General features: G+C 35.6%; 1 protein-coding gene across 5 annotated transcripts in view; it reads left to right on the top strand.

Moving 5' to 3' along the window:
• The window catches only part of MAP4K3 (mitogen-activated protein kinase kinase kinase kinase 3), a 188,931-nt gene that overhangs the window by 108,745 nt on the left and 60,553 nt on the right, over nucleotides 1–19,633 (top strand). For all 5 annotated transcript variants that reach the window (XR_004678486.1, XM_035000969.1, XM_035000967.1 and 2 more), the window contains 9 exons: nucleotides 1,451–1,515; nucleotides 7,590–7,645; nucleotides 8,237–8,284; nucleotides 12,609–12,651; nucleotides 14,175–14,247; nucleotides 16,730–16,861; nucleotides 17,074–17,136; nucleotides 17,223–17,304; nucleotides 17,392–17,502. Coding sequence is in view for 4 of the 5 variants with exons in the window: in XM_035000969.1 (XP_034856860.1) it covers nucleotides 1,451–1,515; nucleotides 7,590–7,645; nucleotides 8,237–8,284; nucleotides 12,609–12,651; nucleotides 14,175–14,247; nucleotides 16,730–16,861; nucleotides 17,074–17,136; nucleotides 17,223–17,304; nucleotides 17,392–17,502 (673 nt within the window). In the remaining variant the exon portion in view is untranslated. The remainder of the gene's footprint in view (nucleotides 1–1,450; nucleotides 1,516–7,589; nucleotides 7,646–8,236; nucleotides 8,285–12,608; nucleotides 12,652–14,174; nucleotides 14,248–16,729; nucleotides 16,862–17,073; nucleotides 17,137–17,222; nucleotides 17,305–17,391; nucleotides 17,503–19,633) is intronic.

Raw genomic sequence — 19,633 nt, 5'->3', positions numbered from 1 at the left:
GAATTTTCTGCATAGTTTTTGGTATGAACATTTTAATTAACATTTAACTTTTATAATACTATCTTGGGGTAGATGGGTAAACTATAAGGGAGGGGAAGCTTTTTTTTTTTGAGGATATTATGGCAAAGCTTAATTTTTATTTATTTATTTTTTATTTTTTAAATTTTATTTTTTATTTTTTTATTCTTATGTTAATCCCCATACATTACATCATTAGTTTTAGATGAAGTGTTCCATGATTCATTGTTTGTGCATAACACCCAGTGCTCCATGCAGAATGTGCCCTCCTCAATACCCACCACCAGGCTAACCCATCCTCCCACCCCCCTCCCCTCTAGAACCCTCAGTTTGTTTTTCAGAGTCCATCGTCTCTCATGGTTCGTCTACCCCTCCGATTTCCCCCGCTTCATTCTTCCCCTCCCGCTACCTTCTTCTTCTTCTTTTTTTTTTCTTAACATATATTGCATTATTTGTTTCAGAGGTACAGATCTGAGATTCAACAGTCTTGCACAATTCACAGTACTTACCAGAGAACATACTCTCCCCAGTGTCTATCATCCAGTCACCCCATCCCTCCCACCCCACCCCCCACTCCAGCAACCCTCAGTTTGTTTCCTGCAATTAAGAATTCCTCATATCATTGAGATCATATGATACATATCTTCCTCTGTTTGACTTATTTCGCTCAACATAATACCCTCCAGTTCTATCCACGTCATTGCAAATGGCAAGATCTCATTCCTTTTGATGGCTGCATAATATTCCATTGTATATATATACCACATCTTCTTTATCCATTCATCTGTCGATGGACATCTCGGCTCTTTCCACAGTTTGGCTATTGTGGACATTGCTGCTGTAAACATCGGGGTGCACGTACCCTTACGGATCCCTACTTTTGTATCTTTGGGGTAAATACCCAGTAGTGCAATTGCTGGATCATATGGTAGCTCTATTTTCAACTTTTTGAGGAACCTCCATACTGTTTTCCAGAGTGGCTGCACCAGCTTGCATTCCCACCAACAGTGTAGGAGGGTTCCCCTTTCTCCGCATCCCCGCCAACATCTGTCGTTTCCTGACTTGTTAATTTTAGGCATTCTGACTGGTGTGAGGTGGTATCTCATTGAGGTTTTGATTTGGATTTCCCTGATGCCGAGTGATATTGAGCACTTTTTCATGTGTCTGTTGGCCAGGAAGGGGAAGCTTTTAACGAAAGAGAAATTTCCTCTCATTTGGATGTGGCTGATGACATTTTTCTATCCTACAAATGGTGTATTTTTAAGGATTAAAACCTTGGGTTGAGTTATAACATACTAAGTAATTCTTTTACTCATAGAGATTAACTAGCTTTTTTCTTAGCACTTTGCATTTATGTGGTTTTTCAAGGTTATAGGATACAACCTTAAAAGATACTTGTTACAATGTGATACATGCTATTTTCTCCTTACAGGCGAGATAAACTTTGGATTTGCATGGAGTTTTGTGGAGGTGGTTCTTTACAGGATATTTATCATGGTAAGACAAAAGTTATGTTTTATACACATTAAGTAGAATTTCTTAAAATATAGTTATTTACTATATTAAAGCATTAATGTTGTTTTGAGGAAAGTATGTTTTATTGTTGTTATTTAGATATATAAAAGAATTTAAGATCTATATGGATGAAAGGAGTATTTGCATTATAAGTTGCAAAATTATATGCAGTTGAACTATTTGCTAATTCTAAAGAAGACGTATTATATATAGTTAGTTCAAAATTTCAAACTCAGATTTGTAAGAAACATGTAAAGGCCTTGAGGGTTAACACTAAGCCAGAAGAATATCCAGTTAATACATGAGTAGTATTAATACAAAGAATTGATTTTGCTCTCGTGTATTTAAGAAGCATCAATTAAATTGTTTACTTTTTTAAATACTAGATTCTGGGGAATTAAAAATTATTAAAGCTTTTTTTATTGAGATTTCAGTGGAGTATATAAGAAAGATTTTGTAAAGTATAATAGTGTTTACGGTCTTTTCTTTCTCTCTCTGTCCCATTCTGGTTCTGTTTAATGGGTTATTGTCACAAACTGCAGAGTGGGTTTATTCTTTTACTGGAGCTGTGCTTTTTGATTAATGTAAAATAAAATAAGTCATGTCAATTTTACGAGAAAATATTTTGGAAATTTTTTTCATGTTTCTTGATATGGGATTTGGGCTCAGATTTTCCCATTAGGGCCTCTTAAGTAATTTTGGCGGCTGATTGTAATAAAGCAGATGTTAAAAGACTATTTGGATAGGAATTTTACTCTCTCCATTCACTTCATTTTACTGTATCTTCTTTTTTTTTTTTTTTTAAGATTTTATTTATTTATTTGAGAGAGAGAGAATGAGAGACAGAGAGCATGAGAGGGAGGAAGGTCAGAGGGAGAAGCAGACTCCCTGCCGAGCAGGGAGCCCGATGCGGGACTCGATCCCGGGACTCCAGGATCATGACCTGAGCCGAAGGCAGTCGCCTAACCAACTGAGCCACCCAGGCGCCCCCATTTTACTGTATCTTCTTGGTGTAGATTTTACTTACCCTAAAGATTGACATAATAGTATTTTAAAGTACTACTAACTACAGTTGGAATGGGAAAAAGGAAATGATAGATTTTCTGGAATTGTTTTTGAAGGTTTAATGAAGAAAATGGGTTTTTAATTGTTCTTTAAAAGATACATAAACTCTGGGTAGAAAGAAGAGGTAGAAGTACATCCTAGGAGATGAAACAGCATTACAGTGACATGAAGGTGTGACATGTGAGATCACTCTCATTGGTGTACGGTCTATATATGGGGAGTAGGGTCGGATACAGAGAGCCTTGAAAGCCAGGTGGAAAACATGAGAACATTTCTGCTTTATGAAAAGTTATTTCTTTTCTGAGAATATCTTTTTATTAAGTATGGCTGTTCTTTATATTTGAGAATTTTTTATTAATGACATTTTGATTTCCAAGGTTCAGTGAAAATTGAGAAATATTTGGCATTATTTTGCATTGCAGGACATACACAGTATTTCTGAAAGCTATTCAAAATTCAAAAGGCTATTTCCCCTTTTTTGTCTTAATTTGGACTAATTTATCTACTGTTTTTTTCTCGTATTTATTCATTTAATTTCCTTTGTCCTGAAGTTCTTTCAGCTGGGTCTTCTAGGGGTGCACTCTCAGTCTTTGACCCTCATTCTTCAATCATAATTTAAGTGTAGTATAGGCAGATATTTTCTGCCAGCATTTTGAATGTATTAGACCACTGTCTTCTAGCTTCTATAGCTGTTGGTATCTTCTGTCACTCTAACTACGTGTTAATCCTTTCCAGGGAATCTTCCTTTCTAATCAATTTTAACATTTTTTTTTCTCTTAATTTCTGGTGTTTTTAGTATCTAAACATGGATTTACATTTACTTTTCTTGCTGAGGACTTAAAGTGCTTACCAGAGAGGATTTAATTTATTCATCAAGCCTGGACAGTTATCAATTATTATCTCTTAAAATCTTTTCTACCCCAGTCTCTTTGATCTCTCCTTTTAGAATATCAGTTAGATAAACGTTAGATCTTCTGTGTCTCTTAAACTCAACTGTATACTTTGCACTTTTTAATCCCTCAGTAGAGCACTGAGGATACACATAACCATCTTATAGTTCACTGATTTTACAGCTGTGGTTAGTACATCCATTAGGTTTTAATTTTTGGTGACTGTTTTTCTCATTTCTAGAAAGTGTTTGGTTCTTTTTCAAGTCTCCCTTCATTTTATATTTGTGTCTTATTCTCTTGTAATTTTGCACTCCTTCTTTTACATCTTTAGTTTTTTAAGCATACTTTTCAGTCTTTCTCAGATTGTTAAGTAATTCCATCAGATATATATGCTTGCTCTTAAGTGTCTGGTTCTGCTTTCTTCATGAAGAAGCAAGAAGACCAGTTTAGTTACAGAAATAGTTTTGCCGTGATTGTTGTCATTCCATTTCAACCAAATGTTGGAAATAAGAAAATAATATGAATTTGTTAATACTGATTTATTTATACTGATCAGCAGCTTGGTCAATGGAAGAAACGATAATTGGCAACACCCCAGATATTCTCAAATATACATGCAAGGGATTTATGTGCTTATACAAAACCCCAGTCCCTATTCACTTTTTTTTTTTTTTAAGGTTTTATTTATTTATTTGACAGAGAGGGAGAGTGCACAAGCAGGAGGGAGTGGCAGGCAGAGGGAGAGGGAGAAGCAGGCTCACTGCTGAGCAGCGGGAGCCTGATGTGGGACTCGATCCCAGGACCCTGGGATCACAACCTGAGCCGAAGGCAGTTGCTTAACCAACTGAGCCACCCAGGTGCCTTCCCTCTTCACTCTTGACTGCATCTTGATTGCCACCAAGAGACCTCCTCATGGCAATGTGTATACTCCTCTTTGGCTAGTCTGTAGCGCTCTCTACTTGCACAGCCTCATAAGATAGATACCTCCGTTTCTTTGTGTTTCTCTTTCTCTTCTCTCTTTTATCACATTGTCATTCTGTGGGACTAGTGTACTAACTTGGGTTACCTCACCTAGTGAAAGAGAAGTTCTTCTTTTCTAATAACCCTAATGCTTGTGGGATTTTGCTTTTTTATATGTGTATGCACAGTATATTTTGATCTGTCATGCAGAATTTGCAAAGCCTGCTTTTTACCGTTACTTCTTCCTTTTTTTTATTTCTGCTTTCTAAAGTATCATTAAACCAATTTTTATATTTTGTTTTACTGCTCTTAATTCCATCACTCCATATGATTTTTAAAAATTTTAAATCTTACAAAAGGGAACTGTATTAGTTGTCTATTGCTATATAACAAATAATCCCAAAATTTAGCAGCTTAAAACAGCAAATATTATGTCCAAGTTTCTGAGGGTCAAGAATTCAAGAATGGCTTAGTTGGGCAATTCTAGCTCAAGTTCTCTCATAAAGTTGCAGTCTAGCTATTTGGCTGGAGCTGCAGTCCTCTGCGGGCTTGAGTAGGGCTCGAGAATTCACTTTCACCTTGATTCACTTAACATGGCTGTTGGCAGAAAGCTTCAGGTCCTTGATGGCTCTTGGCAGGTCTCCGTTTTTTACTATGTGGATCTGGCCGTAGGACAGCTTGAGTGTCTACACGATATGGCAGCTGGCTTCCCCAGAGCATGCAGTCTCAGAGAGCAAGGAGGAAGCCCCAAAGCCTTTTATAATGTAGTTGCACAAGGTGTATACTGTCTCTTCCCCCATGTTTTGTTCTTTAGAAGCAAGTCATTTCTGTCCAGCCCATACTCGGGAAGGGAATTAAGTTCCAACACTTGTAGACATGTTTTAAATTACCACAGGTATGTGTGTGTGGATACATTTTGAATTTATATTTTTTCATGAGTTTCTTCTCTCCTTTTGTTTATTCTTTTCTTTGAGGAACTGACATTGGAACCTTTCATTGTTCCAATATAATGCTTTTTTCCCCATTTTCCATTGAACATTTTCTTTCTGTTTAATATTGTTCTTTAACAGTTTTCCACATTCTATTATGTCATTTATGGTGAATTGCTTTCCACTTACTTAATAATTTTGAATTCTGAGATCAGGTTCAGCAGGAATTCCATTGGCTTTTGAGAGTGGGTCCTTCCATAGTGGTGGTGGTGGTGGTGGTGGTGGTGGTGGTGTTCTTAATCTTCTTTCTGTGATCCTAAGACCTCGGTGTATCCACTATATTTGAACCCTAAACCTGAGTGAAGAAGAGGCCTGTGTGACAGAATCTAGAAGATATTTTCCCCTATCCAGACCCCAGGCCATGATACAAAATCCTTAGTCTTCTCCTTGTCCTTGTCTATCCTTTTAAGATGAGGATGTAGCCCTTTGAAGATTCTGGTTTTATGGGCATATTTGTTTTAACTGTTCCTCTGCAGATGAATGGCCTTTTCTTCTGTTCTATTCCCCATGTAGGGGATAAAACTAAAGCCCCAGCTTACCAAGATTGACCTTTCTCTTAGAATATTTCACATTTTTACCATTCTGATTTTCATTTCCCCTTTTGTTTTTGGCTCCTGGGCAAGTCTCTTACTTTTTAACTTAGCTAGGCACTTAAAAGATTATTTAGAATATTCTTTTCTGTCATTTCTAGGTATTGTTTTCAGGGTGTTTGCCATACTGTGGAAACAAATATAAAGGGAGTCCCATTTTACTGAATAAGAGGCGCTTACAGACCACAAGAATTAGTTATATATGGCTTACCTTCAGACGTTCAAACCCAGACTTGTCCTTAACAAAATCTAAGTGAAATAGATTTCTCTCTTCCACAATTGTAAAATACCACAAATACCCCAGAGTAAACATTTTTACAAAGAGGTTACTATCTCGCAAAAGATTCCATCATTGGAATTTAATTCAATTTTTAGAATAGTCTCTCCCACCTAATGTAGAGAGACTTTAAAGTGATTTTGTAGGGGAAAAAGAGAAAACTACTTAAATGTCTCAGTAGTGGATAGATGCACACAGAAAAATATTATGATTGAGTTACATGTATTGATATAGAAAGTTGTCCATGGTAAGTAAAAAAGTAGGTTTTAGAATTCTGTATGTAATATGATTCCATTCATATTCTTCTGTGAGATCTATACATACATTTAAAATGTGTCTTTACATAAAATTATCTGGTTGGCTATAGGCCAAATTATTGATATTGCCTATTATTGAGTAATAGTTTGGGTAAGGAAGAGACCTTCACTTTCCAAACTTGTCTATTGATTGGATTTTTATAGTGAACATAATTAATTTTATAGCTATAAAGCTAATAATTTTAGGGAAAAAATACTGACTTAAAACTAGCTGTAATATGGGGTGCCTGGGTGGCTTGGTGGGTTAACTGTCTGACTTTTGATTTTGGCACAGGTCATGATCTCAGGATTGTGAGATCAACCCCTGCTTCAGGCTCCACACTGGGTGTGGAGCCTGTTTAAGATTCTCTCTCTCCCTCTCCCCCGCCCTTTTAAAAAGATTTATTTATTTATTTGAGAGAAAGTGAGCACGAGAGAGCACAGAGGGAGAGTGAGAAGCAGACTCCCTGCTGAGCAGAGAGCCTGACGTGGGGCTCGGTCTAAGGACCCTGGGATCATGACCTGAGCTGAAGGCAGATGCTTAACTGAGCCACCCAGGCACCCCTCTGCCCACCCCTCTTTAAAAAAAAAGTCCTTAATACATGCATTACATATCAATTTAGAAAAGCTTTGATAAAAACTAGCTAAGCCTGTTGGCCATGATTCATTTCTTTTAACATTTAAAAGGTAGTACTGATCAGCGAGGTGCAAAAATGAAAATATAATTAATTTCAGAGACTATTTCAGTCTTGTACTCATTCCACAAACATTTATTTAGCAGCTTTCCCATGCCAGGCACTCTTCTAAACACTGGGGATACAACTGTGAGAAAATCAGATTTAAAAAATCCTGCCCTCATGGAGCTTACATTTTAGTACAATTGTTTGGGTATATCAAGGCTATTGCTTAGTGGAACTAGTAAAAATTTGTCATTTCCTGAAAAATGTGCTTTGACTAATTTCATTAATATTAATTTTCTTCTCTTATAGTAACGGGACCTCTATCAGAACTGCAAATTGCGTATGTTAGCAGAGAAACACTACAGGTAAATCCAGTGCTAATTAAAAAATACCATTATTAGATTCAGTGTTTAATTATTGTGCGTTATCTGTTAAGTAAGGATTGAGCATTCTAGTTTGATAAACTCTTGGATTTTAACACATTTTTAATTGTGTAGTAAACTCAAATTATATTTGCAAATAAACACTATAAAGCCTCAGTGTGATAATATGACCTCCTAAATTTTAAGTGCTATGGATTTGTTATTTTGTATTTTTATATTCCTCTTAATACCAAAGAAAGGCTTGAAAATTAAGCACCCTTATAGGAATTTGAAACTCATTCTAATACTAATTGCATTTATACTTTTTAAACGTTATTTCAGACTATTTGCAGAGTTTAGTGAAAAGTATTTGTCTTTAGAAAGTTAGTGGTTTCTGCTGAGCTTTGCCTTTTTCATTTTCTTGATTCTTTTGTCTTCTAGGCTGTTTCAGTAAAATAATGATTACCACTAGACTTTCTGTAATGAGTAAATAAAAAACAAACTATTATTTAGTTAATCACTTTACATCCCAAAATATGCTCTGTAGTAAAGTCTTATTAATTTTTGTTTGTTTTTTGTTTTTTGAAACTCCAGGGATTATACTATCTTCACAGTAAAGGAAAAATGCACAGAGATATAAAGGTATACATCATATGTTTAATCTAATGGCCTCTCTTCATTTTTAAATACTTGGCTCAAACTGTTGAGCAATTGTCTTAATCTATTTGATGAATTTCTTAACTGAAATATGTTACTATAGTAAAATTGAGTGGTACTTTTAAGAGTTTTATTACTTTTTTAAAGTAGCTTTATTGAGATACAATTCACATACCATAAAATTTACCCTTTTAAAGGATACATTTGTGGATTAGTGTTGTAATACCCCATATTCGTTTATCTGTAGTTATTTATTTGTAAAAAGCAAATTAGGTCATCAGCTTCCATTAAGTTGGGGTTTTTAGAACATTTCATGCTTTTGAATATTATAGTAAACTTTGACAATCTTAAGGAACTATCATTAATAATTTCTCAAAATGGATAAATTCAACTGTAACATTTTCTGATGGTCTTTGATTTAACTGGCAGAGGAGAGCAGGTTCGCTGGATGTGCTGGGGTTAGCCCTGTGGTAAACTAGGTGCCATGGCAGGACTCCTGAAGTTATTTCTTTTTTTTTTTTTTTTTTTCAAAGATTTTATTTATTTGACAGAGAGAGACACAGCGAGAGAGGGAACACAAGCAGGGGGAGTGGGAGAGGGAGAAGCAGGCTTCCCGCTGAGCAGGGAGCCCGATGCGGGGCTCGATCCCAGGACCCTGGGACCATGACCTGAGCCGAAGGCAGACGCTTAATGACTGAGCCACCCAGGCGCCCCTCCTGAAGTTATTTCTAAACATTCTGCCATCTCCCCAACTTAGTTATTTTCTCCTTTCATTTATTTTTCTTTTACCTTTTTCCTCATTCATCTTTTTTCCTACTTCTTTCTCCCTTTTGTTTTCTGAAATAGTTTTCTTTAGCATAAAGGTTATTAACTTTCTTTTTTTTTTGGTATCCTTTGAGTCTCTGATGAAAGCCATGGACTCTCTTCTCAGAAAATGTCCTTATGTACATGCCTTCATATTTTGCATGAAATTTCAGTGGAATGTCAGATCACCTGCTGAGATCATTTACTTTATTTTTTATAAGCCACTTAAAAGACATAAGCAAAGAGCTTTGGAGTTGAAAGGGAGAAGAGATCATAACATAAGTAAATCAAGAAAGGTTCTGTGTCATCAGCACTTTGATGATCTGGAAAGACTGATAGATTTTTGTCAGAAGTAGATGGTGGAGTGCCTTCCAAGCAGAGGGAACAATGTAAGCAAAGATACAGACATCAGAAAGTGTGACGGCATTTTAGGGAGGATAGAAGCTGCACCGTATTACTGAAGAGAAGAGAAGGTAGGAGAGTAACAGGAAATGGGCTTAGCTCCATTACACAAAGAGTTGTGTGCCAAACTTCAGAGTTTGACCCTAACTGGGGAGATTCTGCCCATCACCATTATTTCTACCCTGGTCTAAGCCACCAATTTATTCTATCTCGCCTGCACTTCTGTAGCAGCCTTCTAACGGCTCTGTTCTTGAGTGTTTCTATTTGAGTGTTTCTGTAGTCACTTCTCCACCTTGCAACCAGAGTGATCTTTTTAAATCAGAGCTTATCACTCTTCTGTTTATGAACCACGTTGGCTTCCTACCATACTCAGTGTAAAATCCAGGTGTTTCCTTACTATGGCCTATAAGGTTATCCGTGATCTGACCCCTGCTTTTCTCTCTGACCTCATGTTACACTCCTCTCCATTTTACTCATTCTGTTCCAGCCACACTAAACTTGATGTTTTTGGAATATGTAGAACTCATTCTGGCACCAAGGGCTTTGTATTTGCTGTGCCCTCTTCCTGGCATGTTTTTCTCCCAGATTTTGGCATGGCTCTGCACCCTCACTTCATCCAGATCTCTGCTCAGATATCACTGTCTTTAAAGTACTTATCTCTTACTGACTTTGAATAATTTGTTGTGTCCATTCATTCATATGTGTGTGTGTGTGTGTGTATTCATTTTTAGATTTTCTTTCTCTCCTATTCAATGTAAACTTCATGAGAGCTGGAGCTTATTCTTATTTATTACTCTATTTATTACTATAACCCTAAAGCTTAAAATAGCACTTGGTTGCTCAGGGAGAGAGGAATGGAAGGAAGGAAGCATTAAAGGCCATAGATGCACGTGATGTGATATAAACTGTAATTTAGGAAAATTAACCTGGAGCTGGGGAAAGACCAAACTGAACACTATGGCAGACATCTGGATAGCTGGGGCCTAGATCAAGTTAAAATCCTTTCTGTATCAGTCAGTTAATTAAGCGTCAACTCCTGATTTTGGCTCAGGTCATGATCTCAGGGTTGTGAGATTGAGCCCCATATCAGGCTCCGCTCTGAGCATGGAGCCTGCTTAAGATTCTCTCTCTCTGCTTCTCCCCCCTCCTCCCTCCTAAAAAAAAAAAATCCCTGCTGTAGTCCCTTGTCCCTCCTTTTTCTCATTTCTCCCATTATTCCATAGTGCTGCAGTAATATCAGGGGGTGCAGTCTTACATTATGGCTTCCTCTTTTTTGGGTGGAAAGGGGTTTCCTAGTATTTTTCCTTTAAGCATATAATTACATGATTGATGACACCTTTGATTAAAGAGCCTGCTTACTTTTGCTTGCTCATTTAAAAGTTATAGAAAAGGCAAAAAATAAAATTTAAGAAGTCTATACACCTTGGGAGACAGTATTTCTACCTCTTCCAAAAGCTTTGAGCTTATTGAAGTGGTTACTTTGGGCTCAGGTCAGGAAGTAGGAGTGGCTAAAATGTTACTGGATCATTTTTGTAATGGGAAAAAACTGAGTTTTTTCCTCTCTGTGTAGGGAAAAGCCCAGTTCTTCCCTACTGTGTGCTTCTTTCCTGAGTCTCCTTTACTTACTCACACAGAACACTTCACTTCTGACACTTGTGGTCACCAAATGTGTGGAGTTTCCCCCACAACAAGCAGTTCTCTGTGACACCAACTGGGTGTCCTACCATTTAACTCAATTCTGAGACTGTTTCCTGGAGATAGCATCAGATCCCACAGATACAGGCTCAGTCCCACAGGACTGTCCCTTCCCCCACCACGCACACGCATACACCCCAGTTAATAGGTTGCAAGCCCAGGTTATCAGCTATGCTTCTGAGCAACTGACTGTATAGATCAGAATTAATTAATTGAACCCCCTTCCTTGGGTTCAATTAATTTGTTGGAGTGGCTCACAGAACTCAGGGAATTATTTACATTTACCAGTTTATTAAAGGATTTGATAAGAGAGATGAACATCCAGATGGGAGTGATGCATAGGGCAAGGTATATGGGAAGGGGTGTGGAGCTTCCTTGCCTTCTCCAGACACGACCTTCTCCTGGAACCTCTACCCATCTGGAAGCTCTCCACACCCCATACTATTGAGATTTTATGGAAGCTTCCTCTTTAGGCATGATCAGTCATTAACTCCATTTTCAGCTCTTCTCCCTTCTCAAGAGAATGTGGGGCAGGGCCGAAAATTCCAAGCTTCCAATCATGGCTTGGTCTTTCCGGTGACCATCCCTCATCCAGGAGCTGTCCAGGAGCCCACCTAGAGTTGCTTCATTAGAACAGAAGATACTCTTGTCACCCCCGAAATTACAAGTGTTTCAAGAGCGCTGTGTTAAGAACCAGGGTCTGAGATCATGTATTAGAACAAAAGGTGCTCGTAGTGCTCTTGTCACTTACAAAATTACCAGGGTTTCCAGAGGGCTGTGCCAGAAACCGGGATAGAAACCAATCTATATTTTCTATTATCTCTCAGTCGTGCAAACAGGTGACATTTTAATTTGGTTGGCCCATGGCTAGTTGTTTATGTTCTGAACGGGCCTAAACTGTGGGCAGACATGTTAAGATAGACAGCCCCATGTACTAAGCAGCAAGGTTCAGTCTTACACACCAGCACCGTTTTCATCAGTGATCAGTTCCTAGAAAGGGAAATTTGCGGGTTTTTTGAACAGGAAATAACAAGTTTAAAATGTAATACAAGGAATTGAAAATGCCCATATAAGGTCACATTTTAGTGCAGTCACAGTGTTTGATCAGTAAGAAAATAACATTTAGATGAAAAATAATACATCATTTTTATGATAACATTCATATTGTGTTAATAGCAGCCTTTTGCAGGGTGGATATTTTATAAGAATAGTCAAATTGCCTAAAATGTGGACGATAAGTTTTCCTGTGAATATAATGATGTAACACTTTGATTGGGGATACTTTAAATTTTAAGTATTTCTAGGTCTAAGGCTGCCATTTGTGATTATTTTAAGTATGTATATTTGATCTATTATATGTGCCGTCTGAAAAAAATATTTCTTACTTTAAAATGTTCTCACTTTAAAGGGAGCTAACATTCTGTTAACGGATAATGGTCATGTAAAATTGGGTAAGTAAATTAAAATTTTGTCATTTGTGCAAATTTATTCCAGAACATAGTAAGTTTATATTTTCCTCTGTTAGGACTAGGTTTTTCCCTCAGCATTTCTGTATTTTTAGGTGAAAATCTCTCATTGTGGGGCATATATAACCTCTCTGTATCTGGTTCCTCTTCTCTTAAATGGGGATAAAGTCTGCCCTTCACATATGACAGAGTTGTTGTAAAGATACAATAAAATAATAATTCTTTAGAGATTCTTTTACCTGTAACCTGAGGAATGTATGTGACTTTTAGTAAGAATAATCTGTACAAAATTACCTTATAACCAAAAAACAAGGTAAACAAACAAAAGCCAAAAAATCAATTATACCAGCAATCCTACATCCTTTATGTTAGCTTTTAAAATAAAATACAGTATTACTTATATAAGAATGTAATATCGATGCTGGATGTTGCTTTCTTTCAAACTGTACCTTTTATTTTGTAATTTTTGGTTATGACTGAAATAGAATTTAAACCCTCAATAAGTTTGAAAGTTTAAGACTGGAAACATATATAGTATAGTAGTTTTTATAAATAAAATCATGGCTGTTAGGTGTTAAGTGAAGTTTTTAATAAATAAGAAAGTTATTTTGAATTACATATTACTATAAGATAAATCAGAATTCAAAAAACATTTGTAAAAGCACAAATAAAACTATTTTGAACTATAGCCTATACAGTACAACTAATCGGATTTTAAAGTATGTATCTGAAAATTAACATGTAATAAAATTTTTCCAAACCACCTCTAAAGATGAAAAAAGCATTTATCTAACTCTTGATGGCTAACAGTTTCTGTCAGCAGTTTAATATTTTGTGTTAATACTGTGTCCCTTCCTGGCAGACATCCTATATATATCTTGGTTGATAAGGACTTAGAAATGACCATTAAAAACTAGAAAATATTTAGAACTCAACATACATAAAGAATAGCAACAAATCCTACACAAAAACAGATTTTCTGGTAGTGATTGGTGTTGGTATTGCTGAAGTGAGATTTTGTAGAATATTCTGTTTGGATGTCTTTTCAAGCTAGGGTAGATTGGCCAGTAGATTATTAGTTTGTTTGACGTCAGTCATCATGAGTGTGGCAGGAAGTGAATGGAATATATTACAACTTATGGTCGCTTCCAGTGATATTTCTTGAATTTCAGGTCCTGGGAATTTGAAATTATAGTATTATTAAGTCTGGGGGCTTAAATTTTCTCAGCTGTCTCTTTCTCACCAAAATCATTTGATCTTGACTTTTGTTGTCATTTGATTCGTGCAGGGATATATAGGAATCTATTTGGCTGTGATACATACTGACTACTTTGTGATATTTTAGTGCTAACCCAGAGAAGTTAAAAATTTTAATGTGATGTTTAAGAATATCTCATTTCTGTGAAATTAGTTTAATGAAAAGAATTATTAAAAGTTTCTTCTCATGTTACTGTAAATTTTACTTTCCCTCAGCTTTCTTTTCTAAATGTTTCTTATTTTTTTAATAGCTGATTTTGGAGTATCTGCACAGATTACAGCTACAATTGCCAAACGGAAGTCTTTCATTGGTACACCATATTGGTAATTGTATTTTAATTGACAATTTAACTTTTTGTTTTTCTATCATTACTGAATATAGCATTTATTGAAAAACATAGACTGGTCAAAATTTTTAGGACTAAAACAGATTAAGAAGATAATCAGTAGCTTAAGCAATTTAGGCATGTACACTTGTGGATGGATTACACAGCCAAAGAATATTTTATCATGTTTATTTTCATTAAGTGAAAAAGGCTGTAAAAGGTGGATAATGGCTTTTGAGAACCTCGATATAAAGGAACTCTCATTGATTCTCTGGGGTCCAGCATGGTTTTTACACATACTTAGTAAATGTTTGTTGATAACTGATCTCCAGCTCCAGCTTCAGAGATTAAAAGCTAATGTTACTCCTCTTATAAGAAAGTAGGAACTATCTTGGGAGCATGTGAAATTGTGAATTAGGCAAAGTAAATTTTGGGAACATTCTCATACTTCATCTGTCTTTCTAGTACCATGTCTTTCCTACATGAACTCTAGGGATGTAGAACAGAATGGAATCTCTTGTCCAAAGTGACTAGGTAGGCAGTTACTCAGTTAATAAAAAATGTCTGTTCAGTGGCAAACTCAAAATTAATACATGTGCACCTTAAACATTTTATTTTAATTTAAGGCATATGAGTGTACTTTTTTCTTTTCTTTGCCATAGGACCAAGACCTTTTCTTTGACTGGCTCACTAATTAGAGTTCTGTCTTAATAATATAAACTATACCCACAATGCCTCAGCTATATTTCGGGGTTGTGTTTCTGTAAAGTGCAGTGAGAACTTGGACGTACAAAGCATGTGAACTTTTTTTTTAAAGTCAGACGTATGACGTATAAATTTAGCCTTATTAGGTGTGCAGTTCTCTCAAGGTTGAGAAACTTGTATGCTGTGGTAGTGAGAAATACCACCATAATCAATATAAAAGATGGGTTTCCAGCACCCAAGGAAGTGTTCTTTTGTCCCGTTTTAGTAAATTCTGTTCCCTCATCCCTACCCTCTGTCAACACCCAGTCTGATTGCTGTCTCTTCGGTTTTGCCTTTTCCCTGAATGTCATACAAATGGAATTATACAGTCTATAGCCTTCCTAGTTTTTTACAGTTGTCATATTCTTACCTAATTTGCCAGGTTTTTTGGTTTTGTCTTTAGAAACTTGTCTTTAACAAGGTTTTCGGAAGAATTCACTTTAATTTTCATAACTCTTTTAACTTCATAACAAGATCAGTTTTTTCATAACATTTAATTAAATAATATTATTTATAGTATTATATAATAAGATATGTAACATAATGAATAAACGGGCTCAGAGATGAACTCAGTTGACAGTGGTAAGCATACAGCCTAACTGGCAGAAGTAGAAGTACACTAGCTGGATACTTTCACTCATGTTTTTATAGAGAAATGGAAAAACATCACCTAACATGGCAAGCCAGGCATATCAGCTTTATGCACTTTGATTCTCTGCTAGTGCATTTCCACCAGCAAGCTGGAATCTAGCCATCAGGAAAGTAATAACTGACAAACTTTAAAATTACTTTTCTTATAATAATTTGAATATTTTTAAGGAGTATTTTAAGATTAGAAATATTTTAAGAACAAGCATCTTGAAAGTTAGAGGGTTGGTGTGTGGTGTGTGTGTTTAACTTCACTGACTTACTTGACTTGCCTGAAATCATACTAGGAAGACAAATGTGAATTTGTAAAGCTACTTATTTAAATCATTCTTTTGATATGTAAGGGTTGGTTATTTTTAAAACTGTTGTTTAGGATTTAAAATTTTTATATTTGAAAATTAGTATAATCATTTAAATCAGTCAAATACAAATTCATAGAGAATAATTAGAATAAGACTATATAGGAAAGTTAAAAAAATAAAAAACCTAAGTTTGGGTCAATTTCCTCTAAATAAATACAGTTTTAAAAAGCAAACACTCATTTTTATAACTTCCACCATTAAAATAAAACTGAAAAACTGCCAATTAACTTTATAGTAAATATGAGTTAAGTACTAAATGAAGATTATTGATGCCCCAATAAATAGTTTTGGTCACATGAAAACAGAGGCCAGATTGCAGTTTATTGGTATAAGCAGCTAGAGCTAAAAATTATAGATCATTTACTGCAAGATGTTATTTCTCTGTAAAATTCTGCAGAATTGTACAGAGGAAATGATGGAGTATGGACAACTGTGGGATATGTTGCTATATTATATTATAAAGTTTTATAAACCTTTATAGTAAGTATGGCAAAGTAACCAAGGAGTCACCAGTAGGGTCTTGGGATGGAGAATCTTACAAAGTCAAGATCTTGGAAGAGATCTTTGAAATACTACATATTTTTCAGATATCAGGGCCTAAATAGGCCTCAACTTAGATATAGTTCCAAGTGCCTCTGGTGGGAATATGAAAGAAAATACAATAAATAGAAGTTGTTTTTTTGTTTTGTTTTTGTTTTGTTTTTTTTCCTGGAATATTTCTTTCAGGATGGCTCCAGAAGTTGCAGCCGTTGAGAGGAAAGGGGGATACAATCAGCTCTGTGATCTCTGGGCAGTAGGAATCACTGCCATAGAACTCGCTGAGCTTCAGCCGCCTATGTTTGACTTACACCCAATGAGGTCAGTGTGTCATAATTGGAGAACTCTATGCTTAAATTAAGGGTAATCCCTTCCCCCTGCCCAATATTTATTACATCATGAACAAATAATATTCTTAGTCTTGCTCTACCTTATTAGTAGTAATAGAATTACTTAATAGTAATAGAATTATTTATATATTAAAATATGAAATCTTTAAAATGCTGTGTAATGATTTGTTGTTGATTTTTCAGAGCATTGTTTCTAATGACAAAAAGTAATTTTCAGCCTCCTAAACTAAAGGATAAAATGAAGTGGTAAGTATTTTTCTGTTATTTACTTTATAATCATGAGTAAAAAAAAAGAGTTAAAATTTAAAAATCTAATTTTCAAAATTTCTTAGGTCAAATAGTTTTCATCATTTTGTGAAAATGGCACTTACCAAAAATCCAAAAAAAAGACCTACTGCTGAGAAGTTACTACAGGTATTATTTTTGCCCTGAAATATGTCTTTTTTCAAAAAATAAAATGCCAATCAGGTTTCTAATGAGTGTTCTGTATTGTTTATATAGCACCCGTTTGTCACACAACCTTTGACACGGTCTTTGGCAATTGAACTGTTGGATAAAGTGAATAATCCAGATCATTCCACTTACCATGATTTTGATGATGATGATCCTGAGGTAGGAATTGTTTTTACCAGCTAGTATATTTAACACATATTGTATATAGGTATGTGCATCTCAGAATCAGTTTTTTGAAGTTCTGGGTCTAGTTTAAATAAAAATCTCTTAAGGGAATAATTAACTCTTTGACTTGGTCTCTCTTAGGGAAGTCATGTGCAGGATTTTTCTTACTGGCCTCTTAAAATGGCAAAGACACAATCATCTAATCCACTCAGTGAAATTACTGTAGTTCTTTCAGAGTAGTCACTTCAGATGAAGTTGCCAAATAGATCGTCCACTATAAAAGAGGGAACACAAATGGGAAGCACTTAAACCAGATGTTAGAATATACTCAAAATTTCTGTTCGGTTTTCCTCTTTAAAAAAATCCTTGTACGGTACCTCATGAATTATTAGTGGTTAGTAGAAAGTATAGGATTGCTTTTGTTAGTGACTAAAACCCTAATTATCCACTATGGAAATGTTTAAAAATGAGCCAGCATAGTTGTTAGAGAATAACTAATACGATGGAAGCATTGATATCAAAGGAAGCCTCTCTTCTGTTGGCATATTTAACATTACTAGCTAAGCTAGTAATTGTGGCACCTAACATAAGCTTAGTAAATGTGACATGGCAGAATTTTGTTACTGGGTCTGTAACTGACGTGGATAGCCTTGACCCTGACTGGCTCTATGTAAGGCACTTAAAGTGGTGTAAATTTTATTTATGATACTGAGGGAATGATAGCTCTCAGTGGTCAGAAAGATGGTTGCATATCCTCTTAAGTCAGAGAGAACCTTTCTATTAATTCACCATTGTTCTAGCTTGCCATCATTACACAGCTGTAATTAAATCAGCTATCTGCCTTTTTGTTCAAGGTCTGTAAAAGAGTTTGAAAACAACTTAAGGAAAAAAAAAAAGAAAACAACTTAAGGAATGTGAAGTATTATTGACCTTATAATAGGGAAAAATTATTTTTGTTGTTTTGCTTAATTTTGCTTTTTAAAAACTTAGGTTTTATAAACTCTTCTCCCATCATTCAACGTATAGGCAGTCCTGAATTTGCATGGTGGCGCAGGACTGTAGAAATGCCCCTGTAAGCTGAGACACCCTGCAAAGTGATCTTAATCATCAGCGGGGAAAACCACAGTTGTTCTGTGACTTTAAAAAATTTTTGTCACAACATTAAAAATTCTCTTACTGTCAGTTTTAAATGTATAAGGAAGTGAAAAAATAGTAAAACAAATGTTTACCTAGTGCACTGTCACTTAAAATATTAGAACCAGTGAGAATGAATGTGTTTCATTTGATTACAAAAAAAACTTCCACAGGTTATTTACTTGATATAAGTTTCTTCTCCTACATGTTAACCCATTTACTATGTGCAGCATTCTAAGATTTAATAATTTTATAGTTATACCATTTAAGCTGGGAAAGTAAAACTGTTCTGATAGGCAATCATAGGTTTTATTCATGTTCACTGATGATAGCAATCTGTGTGACTAACCTGACATGATATCTATTTTTGCTACTATATATTGTGATCAAAAGTACAGGATTTTTCCCCCAGCTCTGCATCTAATTAGCTGAGCACCCTAATTTTGAGTCTCATTGTTCTTATCTATAAAATCAAGAATAGTACTAGGTTCATAAATTTATTTTGAGGACAAAATGAGCTCAGGTTTATGAAAGCACTCTGTAAACTACAAATCACTGTGTACGTGTGAAGTTTAAATACTTCATTTTTGAAATGACTTACGCTACTATTTTACTACTGTCAGTATTTCAGTAATTGGGGTCTTGTAGATTCATATGGCTTTATTTCCTGAGATGTGCCTATACAGAGAATAGTTAACTTGGGTCCTGTTCTTGATCTGCCTTTCAAATCTGATCATTTGAGCTCCAGTGTTTATGAATTACATTTTCCACGAAGATATGCCTGAGAGTGTATCTCCTTCAAAGGTAATGACTTCAAGGGAAGCGTTTCACACACAGAAAAAAACCTATTTGGTACATGAAATAGATGCTGGCATCACCTCTTAAGGTGAGACCTTAAAGTGTATGGAATGGAGCTGCAGAGGCTTTACAGATAGGGCCCCTTGTACTCCCCAGATGGTTGAAGGAATGTCCATGATGTAGCAGTAAGAAC

The sequence above is a fragment of the Mirounga leonina genome, unplaced genomic scaffold (genome assembly GCF_011800145.1).
Source record: "Mirounga leonina isolate KUSES-001 unplaced genomic scaffold, KU_Mleo_1.0 Mir_125, whole genome shotgun sequence".
NCBI classification, from domain to species: Eukaryota; Metazoa; Chordata; class Mammalia; order Carnivora; family Phocidae; genus Mirounga; species Mirounga leonina.
The sequence above is the reverse complement of the archived record's forward strand: the minus strand, read 5'-3'. Positions and strand labels throughout refer to the sequence as shown.